Source organism: Caloenas nicobarica, chromosome 4 (assembly GCF_036013445.1).
Source record: "Caloenas nicobarica isolate bCalNic1 chromosome 4, bCalNic1.hap1, whole genome shotgun sequence".
Classification (NCBI taxonomy): Eukaryota; Metazoa; Chordata; class Aves; order Columbiformes; family Columbidae; genus Caloenas; species Caloenas nicobarica.
This window is the reverse complement of record NC_088248.1, coordinates 32,064,467-32,081,603: the sequence shown is the minus strand read 5'-3', so window position 1 is coordinate 32,081,603 and position 17,137 is coordinate 32,064,467. Positions and strand designations below refer to the sequence as shown.

General features: G+C 41.9%; 1 protein-coding gene across 1 annotated transcript in view; it reads left to right on the top strand.

The window, feature by feature from the left end:
* The first annotated feature begins 851 nt into the window (after positions 1-851).
* The window catches only part of TNKS (tankyrase), a 136,245-nt gene continuing 119,959 nt past the window's right edge, over positions 852-17,137 (top strand). The window contains exons 1-2 of the mRNA XM_065633589.1: positions 852-1,351; positions 12,392-12,616. Coding sequence (XP_065489661.1) covers positions 853-1,351; positions 12,392-12,616 — 724 coding nt within the window. The 5' untranslated portion in view covers position 852. The remainder of the gene's footprint in view (positions 1,352-12,391; positions 12,617-17,137) is intronic.

Here is a 17,137-nt window from a genome sequence, read left to right as displayed (position 1 = left end):
ACCAAACAGCTCCAGCAGATCCGTTTGCCAGGACGAGGCTGGTTGGCATCAGCCGCACTCCCTCCCTCTCACTGGAATCCCCCATCGCTTTCCCCATTCCCTGGCCTGTCACTGCTGCTCCACCAGCACTGAGAGCTCCAGTGCCTGGTGTATGGGAATTCTCCAGGAATTGTTGCTGTTGATATAATTCCCCTCAATGGAATCTCCCCCGTGCTCACGGATTAAAGTTAGGGTAAGTGAACTGGAGATCTCTTGGTGACAGTTACTGGAGCTTCCCAACTTGAGCAGTCTATCCGTAACGAGTGTTCATGTCCCCCTTGGACACGAGTGACGCCGCAGCACTTTGGTCTCATCCTCCAAATCCAAACCACAAAAACCCTTACGGGAACGGTGCTGCCCGTTTCTCTGCAGTTCACTCCCCGCGGGGCTTACCGGGCTCTGTCGGTCCCGGACGTCTCGGGTACGTGTTTCTCACTCTCGGCGCTGGCAGCCGCTGCCCGCTGTGCCGCCCTTCGCCTCCCGCTTCACGCCTCCCGCGGGCCGCGGGCGCGCTCCGGCAGCCGCGGCGGGAACTCGCGCCCCGCCTCGCCCCGCCCCGCCCCGCCCCGCCCCGCGCCGGACGGCCGCACGCGGCGGCCGCCAGGGGGAAGGCGCGAGCCGCTGCCCCGCCGCGGGGCGGGTCCCGGTGAGGCCGCGCCCCTGCCCGCCCCTCCCCGCCCCGCCGCCACAACGCGGGCGTCACGTCCGGGCGCCGCGGGCTGGGATTGGCTGGGTGCGGGCGGAAGTGTGGGTGGGGGTTGCCGCCGTTGCTGCAGTGACAGGGGCCGGGAGGGGGGGCGGAGGAGGGCGAAGATGGCGGCGCCGCCGCGTCGCTCCCAGCACCATCACCACCATCACCCGCCGCCGCCGCCCGGACCGGCCTCGCCGCCGGTCGCCGCCTCGCCGCCGCGCAGCCCCAGCCTGGCACCGGCTGACCTCGCCCCCGCCGCGCAGCGCCACAGCCTGGCCGGCCCCGAAGGCGAGGCTCCCCCCGACGCCGAGCGGCCTCCGGCCCCGGAGTGCTCGGAGGGTGCGGGCACCGCCGCCCCGGCCCCGCCGCCGGGCTCGGGCAGCAGCTCCAGCAGTTCCTCCTCGTCCTCCTCCTCGTCTGCATCGTCGTCCCTCGCGTCCAGCCCGGCGGCGGAGAGTCCCGAGGCGGCGGGCCCGGGCGCGGCGAGCGGGGCGTTCCGCGAGCTGCTGGAGGCCTGCCGCAATGGGGACGTGACGCGCGTCAAGCGCCTGGTGGACACGGGCAACGTGAACGCCAAGGACATGGCGGGCCGCAAGTCCACGCCGCTCCACTTCGCCGCCGGTGGGTACCGGGACCGGGGAGGGGCCGGGGCCCGTCCGGCCTCCCGTCCCTGGCGAGGGCAGTGCCGGCCGGTGTGTCGGGACGGGGAGGGCACAGCTCCCGACCTGGCTTCCCTGGCTTCGGGGAGCGGATCTCCGGCATCTCGGTGGGTCGGGAGAACTCGAGCCTAAGCTGAGAGGAGGAGTGTGGGCACAGTGCCCTGGCGGCGTCTTGCTGGGGATGGTGGGGAGACAGCTGTTACATCTCTTTTTCCTCATAAAATGGAATAAGATCCTTCCTTCGGGTGAAACGAATGGCAAAGGAGATCCTGGAGGCTTAAAGGAAACTGTATGATCTAAAAGTAGATACTCTGTGTTTGACACATAGGTTGCAAACTTGTGCACATGTGCTTGGGAAGTGAGAAACTGGAATTCAGGATAAACTTGGCTTGAAGGTAGGGTTTTCACTTGTAGTACTTCTTGAAAGTCAGGAACCCCTCTGATGCATGTAGATGTGGTAGGAATCAAAGTTGATACCTTGTACTTTGTAAGTTTTTTCTTTTATTTGGGCATAGCTGCTGATTGGTCTCTGCATCTCTGTGGTCTGAGTGGGCTGGGGAAAAGATTAGTGTAGTCCATAAGGAGAACATTTTGTACAGGACATGGTCTTCACTGGAGGCACAAGGCATGTGAAGTCTGTGATAAAATGAGGAAGATATTTTAAAGGATCAGCCATAGCTCAGGACTTGCACAGTTGCTAGATCTGTGGTCTGGCTGAGGGCTTTCTGACACGTGCCACAATGTTACGTGACTGGGCTTTATGTAAGTAAGGGACATAGATCTTGTTTAAGTTGTGCACTGGTACATATAAGTTAACAAAATTAACAAGCCTGTGCTGAGTGGTCAATATTTAAATGCTGGTATATGGCTCTAAAGCACTGTGTTGAAATCTGTTATAAAAGTGAACATTTTATGGCACAATGTTGCTTGGAACTCTGAATGTGTTCAGTTTATCAGTCAGATAATACTCTCTGAAATTGTATGGGTTTGTTTTCATTTTCGACGTACAAGTGGCATTTCACAATGCCCCTAAGGGAACTTTTGGTCCTGAGCAGTTTCCTTTTCATTCTTCTCTGATCCCTGAGCTTTAGCGCTTGCGCAAGTGGAGTTTAAAACACAGTGAACTCCTGGGGTATGGAGATGAACTTAATTTTAGTGAACTCTGGAACATAACACTGGTACAACTGCATGTGTCCGCTTGAAGTTCTTAATATTTTGGAAGGCTCATCTGGAGTCTGCTCTGCTTGTTTTTGATTCAGACTTACAATTAGTCCTTGCTGCTTCCCTTTAAACTCTGAGATCTCAAGTTATAACTTCAGTGCTAGTACAAAGGCTAGTGCTGAAGCTGCAGGGGTAACTTCTACTTTGATTAGAGAAGAAATGGACAGAACTTAAGGGATAAGGCTTTGAAAGTTGATAGTGTCAATAAGATGTTACTGTGACAGCAATGGAAAGTGCTTCATTGCAGCATGAGGAAAACAGTAGATGAAGTTGGTCTATGTAATAAATTGTTGTATCAATTTTTTTCTAGACTTGAAGACTTTCCTTAGCTACTGTGCATATTTTATCTCAAATCACTGCAGTGTACCTGGTCCAAATGGATTTGACATGTTAATAGCATTAGGCAGATTTCTTATTACAGAAATCTTTCTGTCCTGGAATTTGGAAAGGTTTGTAAGCACATGGTTTGAATGTAAATGATCTTAAGCAGCATATATCTGCCACTGATGCAGTGTGTTGATTTGATCTCCTTCTTCTTTGTGGGCAAAAGGAGAAATAAAACTTGTTTGCTTAGGAGCATAGACATCTGCTGTGTATATGAAGCTGTGTTATGGATAATAATTCATGTTTTATGAGCCATACCTCAGTGTGAGTTGTGCGGTCTTCACTAGGGGATCAGGAGTTGGAGAGTGCAATATGCAATGTTTTAAACTTCTTTCACCTCTTTAAGCTAAACTTCTAAATGGCAACTTCTGATCTTGTGATTTGTGATAGAGGAATTTGTCTCCTAATTTCTTCTTCATTTTCCAATTTTGGGGGCAGCTGCACTTCCCGCCCCCCCCCCCCCCCCACTCCTTTGCCCTGCATACTTAACTTTTCCCTAGCTCACTCTGGTTTTCTCAGATTACCCTTTTGGCAGCAATGCTGGGCAGTTAAGTTACTTTAATAAGGAAGAACAATTTCCCTAGTTCTAGTTTCCTGTAAAATGCATTAAGTTCAGGTTTCCTTAAGCTTTGTGAGGTTTATAGTTTCAAAATTACTTTTATCTCCTTCTCATGACAGAAGAAAAATAAAAGGAATTACTTCTGAGAGCATTCAGAATCCTTAGCACATATGTAAGCTAGTGATAAGGTGAGAACTGAAATATCTGTAATCAATTGCTTTAAAAGCTGGGGATAGATCTAAATCTGTTTCTAGAAGTTGGAGTCATCTGTCCATTATCCCCTTCCAGATAAAATGTGTGCAGCCACATGAAGTTGAAGCAACAGTGTGATCCAGATTTTCTTCATCTGGGATGTCTGAATTGTCAATTGATCTGAATGAAGATGAATCAGTTCTTCAACTCTTTGTTGGAATGTCAGCTAGTATGCTGAATAAATTTGACCTGCTTTGGTTAGCTATTAATAAGGCAGAAATTAATATTGAGGCCACATCAGGGTGGTAGTGACCTCTCTTGTCAAGCAGGAAGAGGTTGAACAAAGGATCATTTTCCTTTCATCCTCCGACTTGACCATTATTCTAGCAGAACCTCTCTTGAAATTCTGAGTGTCTTTCAGGATGTGTGGTGTTCAGCTTTCCCTTTGCAAGTGATTTGAAGGGTTCTTCTACAGAGGTGTGCACATGTGTGGAAAGAAGAAAATTCAGTAGTGTCTTGACTGTAGTGTGGATTGCAGGATATTTGGGTCCCTGGCACCAATGCAGACTTTGGATATTGTTCAGCAGCACCCAAGAGTCAGAGTAAGAAGCAGTTTCTAAAGACTTGAGAGTGATTGGGTGACTTTAAAATACAAAAAAGAAATTAAGTGGTGGTATTGAGGTATTCATAGCTTTTGCATTCAGTTTTTTCAACTAAAACTAATTGATTAAAAATAATTTTAAAAAAATCAAAAAAGCAACTGTGCTAGACATTAACAAAAGTATATTGGGCTCAAGGTTTTATCCATGCTGGTCACCAAAAGCATGTGTCTATGGAAGAGTTATACACTTGCCCTCTGTGTATATGATACCTCTCAGAGTGCTCTTCCTGCAGTTCATAGCTCAGCAACTATTTGAGCAAGACCTGTTTCTACATGTTAGTAGAAACTCATTCTGTGGTAAAGAGTGCCACTGAACAATTGGAGTGTTAACTGATATTAAAAGTAACTTGCTTCTTCTTGTATTTTCTGCCCTTTTCACTGGAATATCCTGTGTTCTGCTTAATGGTTCTCTTCTTCAAACTGTATTGAATGAGACAAACTATTCCACTCCCTTTCCTTTCCATTGCACTCCTTCTTTGATCTAAAGATGTGTTACCTTTTTTTTCCTTGAGAAAGATCTTAACATTGTTGATTTCACCAGATTATGAACACATGTATTGTTATGCCCCTCACTAGTTGAAAAATTTTGTTATGCCTGTGCTGTATGTTCTTCTGTAAACTGGCTTGATAATCCTGCTTTTGGTGATGTTGTTGTCACATAGTTGACAAAATACCTTTTTAGCCAGCATATCCAAAAGAGTTGGTTGTTATGTGTGTATGTGAAAGGTAGATTTTTTTTTTTTTTTTTTTTTCACCCCTTTGGGGAATGCTGTTGACTTTTTTCCTTTTTTTTTAAATGGTTTCATGATTTCAGTCTATGTGATAATGTGTCACATTTTAGGTGTGCTTTGCATGGGCTAGAGTGGGATTTACTCTTGGCCTTCATATTTTCTGTGAATCGTTATGTGGGGATGGGGTGCCTGTATTGGTCCATTGTGTTTGAAGCAGGTTGGCAGCGACACTTTCATGGCTCTTCTTTTGTGTGTCATCCTCCATTTCTAGCTCTCGCATACCAAGGTTGGCTTTCCAAGATTTTTCTGCCTTTAATATGCCTAGATGGGCAGGACTCCTGTGACCTTTTGTTTGAAATTCAAGCTTTTTCCCAGAGCCAGCAAAAATTTGTAGGAGCTGGTTTGGTAATGGACTTGCTTCTTCCCTTCTGAAATAAGGTTTAGCTTCACAAAAGGATATACATGTATTTGTTGCTGACGTGTTGATTCATATGTTTAGGCCTGGGCCTTGCTGGCAAATCATTAGTAATAGCACCTCTTTCAGAAATGACTATGTAGATGGACCTGATAGAAATAAGCTGAGTCCTAGCTAATTTCTTCAAATAGCCACAGTCATAAGCTTGGCCAGTTCCACACCCATTTAATGAGAAGTTAGCCCCTCAAGTTCTTAAACAACACGTTGTTTTAGCTTTACAGTTGTTATCTCTATAGTGTTTAACCCAAGGATGTAGAGAGTACTAATAGCAATTGCTGAACTGTGGCTTAATGCCCACTTCTGTACTGAGGAAGAGGTAGAGGTTTCCAGAGTGGCTTTGGGAACGTATGGAGTTGGAATCACAGGGTAAAGTGCTCTTGGTGCTATCAGCACAAACTCAGTCTTGGAGAAACCTGATCTAAGGTGTCTTGTTAGAGTATCGATGCTTTTCCTTCTTTTCTTTCTGCTTGGGTCTACAGTAATGACAAAAAGCTGTTTGGGGAAAGTAGTTTTCTGTAAGCATGCTTTTGATATCACTAGTAATAACTGTTGGAAGTCAAATCTTTTTATGAAGGCTAACATATGTAACTATTCTTTGGAAAATTTGTAGAGTATGCAACTTTAATCCTGAAGACAAAGAGATCTCACTTGGGTTGGAAAATAGTCAGTGGTCAGAGTTTAAAAGAACTGATCAAGTTGATTTGCCAATTAGCAAACTCTTAGTCATAAAAATGCAAGCTGCTTCAACATGTGTGAGATAAGCAACTGAGGCGGCAAAACTAAGATAACTAGCTACTGAGTGTTCCTTGAGAAAGAGCCAGGAAAGGGCAAGAAGTATTTGGCAACTTATTACACATTTCTGCTCTATGCATAGACACCTGAATTGACCACTCCACCTATGGTGCAATGTACAGCAGGTTAGCGTAAATTGCCTTGGAAAGCCTTACTTGAGATACCATTCCTAAACTACTCTGACTCAATTTGTTGCAGTTGTCTGATATATCCTTGCCATAGAAGAGATGTCTGACCCTACTCAAACAGTTGTTTGTAAAGCTGAGTCACTGATTAATTTTGCCTTGTGAAACTTAAAGCAGGGGTAATTGCAATTTTCAGCTGGATTCTTGTAGACAGAATGAAAAGTGCAGATTGTGTAGTCAAGTAGGAAACATCCTGTAGCCTTACAGGCTCAGAGCCTGCACAATGCAGATTTTCTGATGTAAAAAGATGAACTGATAAATTAGTGGCCTTGACTTTGGAATTCTTTGTTTTTGTAGCATTTGAAGTACATGAACTCTGTTAGCGCAACAAGCATATTACTTCCTAGGAAGTTTCAGCTCGCTTTCTTGGTGATTGGTAACATGTCCTCTTGTATGGTCTTGCAATACTTTATACAATGTGTTGTTTCTCCTTCCCATTTAAACTCCTTTGATGGAATTTACAAGAGGATATAAATGCAAAATCTCAGTCCTTCAGTAATACTGAACCAGATGTCTTTTTTTTTTTTTTCTCCCCACCTTGAAGGCTCTTCAGCTTAGTTAAATCACTCGGTTTAACTATGTTCTGACTATTGAAGTGGCAGAAGTGCTGGTGGCTTTTGGAAGAGAAGATTTTGGGGAAAAGTCTTGTCCCAGAATGTGCAGAAGAGATGTAAAATGATTTAGCTTGAACTTCTTCCACCCTTTGCTTACAGTTTAAAACCATTATCAAAAGGGTTATGTGTCTCTAAGATGTATGTGTCTCCACTTCAAGGACTTGTATTCTCATGAGCTATGTTCAGTTCTCTTAACAAGTGGGATTACATTTAGTAAGAGCTTCTTTCCTGCTTTGCCTAAGATCACAGTAAAACCTGCAGGTATGCTTAACATGTGGTTATATACTTTTGTAAAATTTAACTCCTTTTGGAGTGTTGTGTTCTTAAGAGCAAGCAAGAGGAAAAATGCCTACTGAAAGCTAGAAGTCTTCCATGTGATAAGTTAAATTCTGTACATAACAGCAGTGTTGCAGAGTTGGAACCGGTGTTTGGAGGAGTTCATGCCATGTTGTGATCCAGTGATGTTAATTAGGTAGTGGAAGAAACAGTACAGCTGTACTACAACTGATCAAACTGACTGCTTGATTTATTATACTCACTGGGGAAAGCATTCTTCCAATTCTAGTGGGAAATCCATATATTTATTTGGTTGTTATTTTTTACCAAACTTTCTGAAAATAGTATTGAAATTGGGCAGCGAATTATGTGGCTTCTGGGAGTGTTAGTGATTAAGTGTCTCTAAACAGTTATCAAGAGACAGCTTATGACTAACTGAACTCAGGTTTAACATGGAAGCCTTAATCAGAGCATGTAACAGAAGGTATCAACTGGTGCTCCTGTTGCTTTACTTGCATCGTCTCCCTTGTCAGTCATTCAACCTGCTCACCCTGTTGCCTCTTGTTAGGTTCAATGCCACAAGAAGGGATGGGACTGGGAGCAGGGTGTGAAGAAGAAGTAGGACAGATCTTGGCAGTAGTAGTAAGCATTTGGTGGTGTCTCTGTGCTGTCTTGCTTGATGACTTTTAAAAGTTCTATTTAGCTTAATTTTCAAGCTTCCAGTTTACTACTTAAAGCTTTTTTTTTCCTCCCTCACTTTCAGCCTGAAGTGATAGATATATATTGGAGAAGACGAGAATACAACGTTGGCAAAGAACTAGTTAAGTGGTGTTTTCACTGAATTGTCTGCTTGTCTCTTGATTTATGTAAAGCTATCATAGCTATGTCCATCTCTTGGCTTTTGCCAAGCCTTAGTCTTCAGTTGTGTCTGTGAGATGACTGGAGAAATGAAGAGCCTGTCAGTCACTCTGAATTTTTGCCTTTTCTTTGGTTTCACCCTTAATTTCAGGTGTCCTCTTGCTACTGCCTTTTTATAATGGGATTGCTGCTTCTCTTTTCTCCTGGACAATATGTTTTCTGAGGTACTGCGACGTGCCTGAAACTGCTAAATTTTGTAAAGAAGCTTGTGCATTTTACTTGTGTGAAATAGCCCAAGCTAATAAGGAACCCTGCCCATGAGTGTGCTTTGGAAGCTCGCAGGGGAGTCTCATCAAAACAAGCTTCCATGCCAGGCCTTCAGATCTGCCTCTCCTCCATAGTTGTGCTGGTTTTGGATGTTTTCCATAGGAACATTCTATTTTATTGTCTTTTGGGATCTTTGATTGCAGGTCATTTCTTAGGAAGTCTTCCTTAAACTTTGTGAATTAAAGTTGCACAGGAAATGTGCAAGAGTAGGATTTTTAAAGTAATCTTAAATGACATCACATCAGTTTCTTCAGTTTAAACTAAATTATATGTGCTTCATCTGTCACAAATGGCATGGCATGTGTCTGTTTGTCACAAAAAGTGACCCTGACACTGCAGGAGTTTTAGTGATTACGAATGCTTTGTCAGATTGCATCATGTGGTCATTTTGAAGACTTCCTGGCACTTTGTCAATTCAAGTTTTTACAGGTTTGCCTGTGGTGGCAGTGGGGGAAGCTATTCCCATAGTTGCTTACTTTTTCTCTGGAAGAGGGGTGTTCTGCTGGGTTAAAATCACAGTATCCTTTGCTGTGTTTTTTGAGGACTGATCAGAAGAACTAATTTTCACCAAAAACTGTGAAGTGTTTATTGCTGGCATTTCTAAAGATACCTTTATCAATGACCTCGTGTCCAGCAATACCTTGAAGAAGTATGTTTTTAGTCCTGAAAATCACAACACTGAACTGAATTTGAAAAGGAATCTGGGTTTTCAGGCACTGTCAGATTGTTTTTCCTCGAGAGACAAGAAGTACATGTAAAGCAAAAAGCTCATGCAGTTTCAGCATTGTTTTTAGTAGTTCAGTCTATAGAACTAAAGGCTAATAAAATCCGTTTACTGTTTAGTTGAAAGCATCCTTTTCTAGTTCTTGACTTGCCCAATTTGCCTTTGCCAGTCAAATGAACAATACAAACGTGAGAACCTTGAGAGCTGACTTCTTGGTATTTATGCCCCAGGCCAGTTAGCTTTACTGTGGGACCAGATACCCTTTGTTTGCAGTTGCACCCGTTTAACATTTTCTATTTGAAGAGTTACAGGTGATTTTCCTTGGCTGTTTTATAACCAAAATAAACAAATTTACAGTAGCAGTGGCCTTACTGACAGTTCAGTTAAGAAAAAAAGTGTCTTCTGGTAGCAGTTTTGTTGTGATAGATAAGTATTGCTTTAAATAATACCAGTTTTAATTTGCATGCTTCCATTTCTATAGTATAAATTTTAACATGAAGTGATCAGTGTATAATGTACCAGAAAGCTTTGACACATCTGCAGTGATGGACTAAAACTGGATTGCTGAGCGGGGTGCCAGTCTGGTTGTGGGCTGCTCCCTGCAGCTGGTGCGGCTCAGCAGCTTGGGAAGCAGCTGCTGAACTGCTGTTTAGCCTCACGTATTAAAGAAAATTCCACTTCAATATCTACAAATTACAACTTAACACACTGAGCAGAGGTCCAGCATCTGTGTTGCAAGCAGCTAAGGGCTCTGTGCAGTGGGGATGGGGGAATCTTCACAGCTATCCAAGAAGAACCAGGCTGTACTTGTGAACTGCAGCCCTTGAACTGCGTTACCATACGGGATTGACTGAAGTGTAAACTGCTAGTCTGTACTACATGTGAGCATGTGTGTATGTTTCTACGTTGGCTTCCCCAGACTGTTCTTCCACCTGCTTGCTTGTATCTCATAGAACAATGCTTCTTTAGGCAGAAATAAAGATATTGTTAAACTGTCATCAAAACTCTCAAACCATAATAAGCCTCGGTAAAGGAACTTTCTGTTTTGGCCCTGCCTGCCTTAACCGTAGTATTAGTCAGCTTCTGGAAAACTTGCGTCCTTCAGAAAGGGTGTTTATGGATTCTGGGCTACACTGAGGAGACCGTGTAAATTCCTGCAGGATGGCTGGCCTGCAGCTTGACTGAAAGCTGGATGCTGAGCCTTAACTGGATAAGCTAGTGTAGATACAAAGCTGCTAGATCTGGCTTCGAGATCTCACAGTATGGACTGTGGGGGAAAAGCATGTTAGTTCTGCACCTTAAGTCTGTGTAGCTGTAACTAGTGCACTACTCTGGCAACAAGGGGGCTTAACTCATTGAAATAGAGGTCCTGTCCAGGGACTGCAGCTCTGGGGTAAAATCTTCTGATTTGAGGAGTCTTCACGCATGAGTTGTTGTCTTCCATAGGATATGCTAACTTTTGAGAATTGTTTCTGTCACTGTTCTAGCAGCATTTTGTTGTGGTTGTGTTACATGGTCACCTGAGGGAGAACTAACAGCTTCTTTGCTTCACTTGAGCTTTGTATTTGCCTTCTACAAGAAAAATAATGTCTTTAGTTATGTTTTTGATCAGTGATCTGTGGAGTAAATACAATCTATATGCTGCCAGTTAGCACCACTGTGATGGTATTTCACTTGCTGCAGTGTTTAATTCAGGTGTTTCATAAACATAGTTCATCTACATGGGATTCTTCATGCTTAAACTGGTTGGTATCCATGATTAACAGAAGACACAATAACTCTTAAAGTAACAGTCTTTTAAAAACTAGAGCCATAATTGCTTTTAGCCCCAAGGTTTATAAGAAATGCAATCCAACCTTTGAGATACAACCTAGTACAAAAACGAACACTTGTGTTTTAGTTCAAACTGGCCCATCTGGAGCCTGATACCTGATTTTTTTTTTTTTTTTTTTGGTTGTTGTTTCCCATCCTCTAAGGCAGGGGTCTCCAAGGTGGAGTGTGCAAGATATATTATTGGGGTGCAGGAAGAACCACTAATAAATATAATAGAATTTTTTAAACCGTGTTTATTTCATCTTTATCTCAGCCTTTAGAATTTCTATTTCTGCGTATGTTTGTAATCTACATAATACTACAGTAGTGCATGTATATGATATTTATAAATGTATTAGGGGCACATGCTTAAAATTTTTTTTGCTGATGGGGTGCACAATCAAAAAAGTTTGGAGGCTGCTGCTCTAAGGCATTTGGGGCAATAGGAAGCACATGCAGGCACTCAAATCTTTCCAGGTTCATTGTGGACAACAAGCTAAAGGTGCAGGGCCTGTCATGCTGATGCAGGATTTTGAAGTGTGTTATTTTAATGATGCTGGCTTTATGGTGATGTTTTCCCTAGCCATAGCAGAGGCTGTATTCCTAGGCTGGGACCTTCCTGAGGTATTATTCCCCAGCTGAGGTCTCAGTTCTACTTATCTGTAACTTCTTAGTCTCTCTGTCAATTGGAGGTAGTCAGACTCTTTGAAAAAGTTCAAAAATGTAGTTTGGGTTAAGGTAAGGTGGCTCTGCTTGAGTACTGACAGTGTCCTTCAGTCTTTATTAGTATGAGGTCTTCTCCTAGATGAAAACTTGTATCAAGAGATAGTATATAAGACACTTGCTTTAGGTACATACAGATTATATGACATTTTTAAAATTAACACAAAGCTTTTCTTGAAAAAGAGTGGCAAGCCTATTGTAGAACTTCTTAGTGAGACAGAGTGGCAGCCAGTCTGGCTGATTATAATATAAGACTGTTTGCCTCTGCCATGAGTGTAAGTGAATCTTCCAACTGTTGTTTGAGCAGGTAAAGAGAGTATCACTTTCTAGTGAAAAGAACCAAAAAGCAGAAGAGGGACATGAATAATATCATTTGATGTCTGTACACCGGACTGAGAGTGAACAGTTTTAAATATTAAATCATGTTGTTTTACCAGACAAATGAACAGAAATAATGTTCTCTTGCAGGCTTTGGAAGGAAGGACGTTGTAGAGCACTTGCTACAGACAGGAGCCAACGTTCATGCTCGTGACGACGGAGGGCTGATACCCCTTCACAACGCCTGCTCTTTTGGTCATGCTGAAGTGGTGAGCCTGCTGCTGTGTCAAGGGGCAGACCCAAATGCTAGAGACAATTGGAACTACACTCCTTTGCATGAAGCTGCTATCAAGGGGAAGATAGATGTGTGTATTGGTAAGTGTCTGTCACTTCTTATATTGAAACTTTACCAGATCTCTGTTTTGTGCAGTTGTAATTGTTAATGTGCTGGACTTGAGAGGAAAGATACTGCTTGTTCTTGAAAACTAACTTATTGCAAACTAGCAGGTAGGTATAGTGACAGTCATTTAAGACTAAGTTTTTCACGGTGTATAATGCAAACTTTGCACAACTTGCATCTGAAAAACTAACCCGGGGAGGTTGGGTAAAGTCTCCTTGTCTGTTAAATTACAATATTCAAAATCTGAATATGGAAGTTTGTCTTTCTTTGTCACTCTCAAGAAAACTAGCTTTACTATGGAAAATCTTTGCTTTTTGGGCTGCTCTAGATGTTGTCTTAGTGTTTAGGAAGATGATTAAACTTTCATTCTATACAGTATGAGAAAACACCTCCTTTGGAGCTTTCAGTTACAAATTACAGGACACCATTGTCCACAGTGGTTATATATCTTCACTGTATGTGCTGTAGCCTGGAGCCAAAGCAATTTCAGATGAAATTGAACACTTCAATCATTTTAAATGTGTCTAGAACACATAAAGAGCTTTTCAGTCAGGATGTCTTCAACTTTTATGGGTTTTCTCAGTGTACTTATTATTACTTTTTTTCTAAATGGGAACTTCTGTTTTTATTTTTTATGCTCAGATCAGTTCCTTGAACTTATTTATCAATTCTGGTTCTTCTCACATCAAACGTGAATAAATGTTCTGCTCAACATTCTGGTTTTTGTCAAATGTGGAAAGGAAAGCTTGATTTTTAGCAACCACGGTTAAGATTATGAACATGAGATTTGTGCTATATGTTATCCAGGTAACAAGACACAATTGTCAGAATTTCAGATAATGTTTATTTACTTAAAGACTTACTACATAAAATTCCTGCAGAGAAAGCTGCAAAACTTAGAGGGCAAGTTCTTGCATTAGCTTTCTTGTGATATGTAATTACTTAAAAAAACAACCAAACAAAAAACAAAAACCCAAACAAACCAACCCCCCAAAATACCCTCAAACCACCAAAACAGAAACAACCACCAAACAAACAAATGAACAAACAAAACCCACAAAAAAAAACAAACAACAAAAAAACCCAAACCAAAACAAAAAAAAACCCAAACCAACCAAACAAAACCCAAACACAAAACCACACCAAAAATTGAGGGAAAGAAAATGGGAAGAAATACCAAAAAATATTGTTTTAGTCTATTTCTTCTTTTTACAAGGGATGTGGTGGACTTAATTCATTTTATCTCTCTGTGTGAGGTAAAACACATGGAGAATATTCTGCAGAAGTACTGAGTATAGTTGATTATGCAGCAGTACTGTGGGAATAGATCCAGTGATATAGTAGGTCCCAATAATAGTCTACTGTGACAATGGTGAATGGAAAAGTAAGCTGAATTCCAGACAGTAACTGAAGTTTTGTATGTGATGTAAAGGAAGTAATTACTTTAGTCTGTTCAGTGCTGGAGTCTGCCTGGCTTTGGAAACTGCTGACTGAAAATACAAATTAAATGGTGGAAGTTGACAGTAAGAGGCTGAGGGGTGACCTGTAAAGGAGAACTGGATTTGTTTGCTTTGGATAAGATTTCTCTTGCTCAGTCTTAAATCCTTGTTGTAAAGCAGGAAGGGGTGCAGCAGCACACCTTGGTGGTCAAAGGTGATAGAATGAAAGATGATTGCAACAGAAAATTTTAGGATTTGAGAGGGGCAGCATGGGTAGTGTTGCTTTGGGTGGTTTGTCTAAAGACTCTTCAGTACTCTTTGGAGGAGATTGGCCAGGTCAGATCAAGGTGGCAGATGATGTGGTACATCAATTTTTATGTACAGCACTGGCAGTAATTTGAGATTATTTAGATCTGATTTCCATAATCAAAGAATGGATGATAGCTTTAAAGGTGTATTCTAATTCTGCAAGAAGTTGTTGTGGGCTTGGTGAAAGGAGGTACAGAATCAAATTTATGGCTTGTATTACACAGAACTTCATTCTGTGTTCCATGCGCAGGTTAGATCTGTGACTCTGTTAGATGTTAGACTAAGGGCATGTTCCAGATACATAAAATATTCAGCATGTGGTACTGGTCAAATCCCAAAGCTCTTCTGCTGTCCGCTGCAGTTTTAGGGTTCCTTGGAAGAACTGAGCTGGGCTGCAGGACTAGACACAGTTCTCCTTACAAAGCTATTGGAGACCGGCATTTCTTCCAAGATGTATTTGAAACAGGCGTGTTGATGTTGTGCTCAGTTGAGCTATGGACATCCATATATGTCATACTTCGGTCAGATATTTGATCTGTCAGTGCAGGAGTTATTACTGAAGGCAGTGTCACCAGTCACTAGATTTAAAATGTACCATAGTATGATATTGCTTTGGGATTTAGTTGATTCCATAAAACTGTTAGGACATGAGTATAGACAAAGAAGTCAACTCTTTCTTGTTTGCAGTGAGTTTCTTTACAATTTATATCTAGTGGGTGTGCATGTTTTGCTGTCTTTGGCAAGTTCCTGTTTCTTTTCAAAGGTTTTATAAATAATTTTTATATTAAGGTCTTCAGCTTTTTTCTCAAAGTCTTTTGAAGGAACATGTTATACACAGGGATAATGGAGCTATGGTTGCTTAGGGCATAAATTCTGATGAGGAATATTTGAATAGCTTTCTGGAATATATTTTGCATTGCTGCTATTTACACCTTAAGTGTAGACTGTCACAGTAGATATGATGGAATAAATTATTCTGTTTAAAAAAAACCAAAACAAAACCAAAAAGCCACAAACAAAATGAAAACAACCCCCACATGCTTAGTGTTTATTTTTAAACAAGCAGGGCATGCTTTTTGAGAAGCATTAATTGGATATTAGTCTCTGGAAATCCTGGCATAACCTAGAATTTATTGCCAAACTTAGATGTCTGTCTGAAAAGCAAGAGACTGTGTAGGAATTAGTCATCTAGCCTCATTTTTTGCGATCTGTTCTTGGCATCTTCTTCCACATGATGTAATGGGAAACAATTTTCAATTTATCTTCTTTCCTTCCCTTCTTCTATGCCACGCTAGTCTGCATATTTTCTTTATCAAGTGTAGAATACTGTTCTTTTGGCCACTTTACAGGTCAAAAAGGGACAAAGTGATAATTAAAGCGTGGAGATGCAGCACATGAATGAATAATGATTTTTTGGAGAAAGACTCAAGGCATTGAAGCAGAGTGGGAAGAGCAGCAAAAGCTAGGTAGTGCTCTCACTACAGCTACAGAGTGCTCTTGTGTCTAGCACTAGCCTTGGAATGAAGTATGCATATTTATGCTAAAAGTACCATGAGTGCTCAGCTGTACAGCTGTGTTAGACTACTAGGTACAAACCCTGCCACTGAGATGCTTATGTGGAAATAAGAAGTGTACATGAACTGATGAAAATCCTCAGACTATGCACAAACTTCTATTCTAGAAAACTGTAAGACAGCAGGTGACTGAGACGACTTCTTGTGCTTCGGTTTTACTGGTTGCATATTGTAATCATAGGACAGTGTAGGAACTTCAATGGAGAGAATGCAGAGATGCTGAGTTTGGGAGGAATATGGACTATGGCTCTTTTAGGTGGCAATTGCTTTTGTGTCCTGAGTCTGGAAGTGTAGGAGATCCTGAGGATGGTACTCAGCTGGTTTGCTGACCATCCTTTACAATATATTTAAGTCACCGCAGATTTGTTTAGTTGCTAAGTAATTGAGTCCATTTGAAAGTGTTGTTTGCTGTATGTAATCATTTTTTGGACAAAAGGTATTGAAGCATTAAAACCAATTGCTAGATAGTGTTCTCCATTATTTATGGCTTCTAAGATTGCTTTATCTGTCAGGAAGAAGTATTTTCAATGTCTGTGGAGTGCTTCTAGAGATAATGAAAAGTGCCTTTGTTCCTCAGTGTTGCATTTGCTCATAGAATAATGAATGAATGGTGAAATCTGCCAAGTGTGTTCAGAGGAATGGTGTGGAATCAGGGTAGTTACTGTTCTGCAGGTTGTGCTGGGGAGAAAGGGCGATCTATTTCTTCATCTGAAAGTCCATACTGTGGTCAGACCAAAGGTACATGTAGCTCACTTTTCTCCAACAGTGTGACATGCGGTAGATCCTTAGAGACTGTGAATGGTTTGAGTGTATCTTTCTTTCTCATGGCAATCAGCAATTTAGGAACTTGATAAAGTAGAGACTGAATCTGGACTGTGTTGTATATCCATTGGTATACAAAATTCTTGAAAGATAGATCTAATCACTTCTTAAATGCTGCTATACTTTTGGCTTTGAAAGTGTTTTGTGGCAAGAGAATTGTGCAGTTTAATAGTGCTGCAGGAAGAAAACTGCCTTTCCTTTTCTTTAAACGTTATTCTTGATGACTTTTATTGCAAGCCATGCAGGACTTCTGTAGAGAAATATTGAACAGTCTTTGCTATTTGCTCTCTGCATATCCTATTTTATAGGCCTTTATCTCTTCTCCCCTCAGATATCTCTTTTCCAAGCTGAA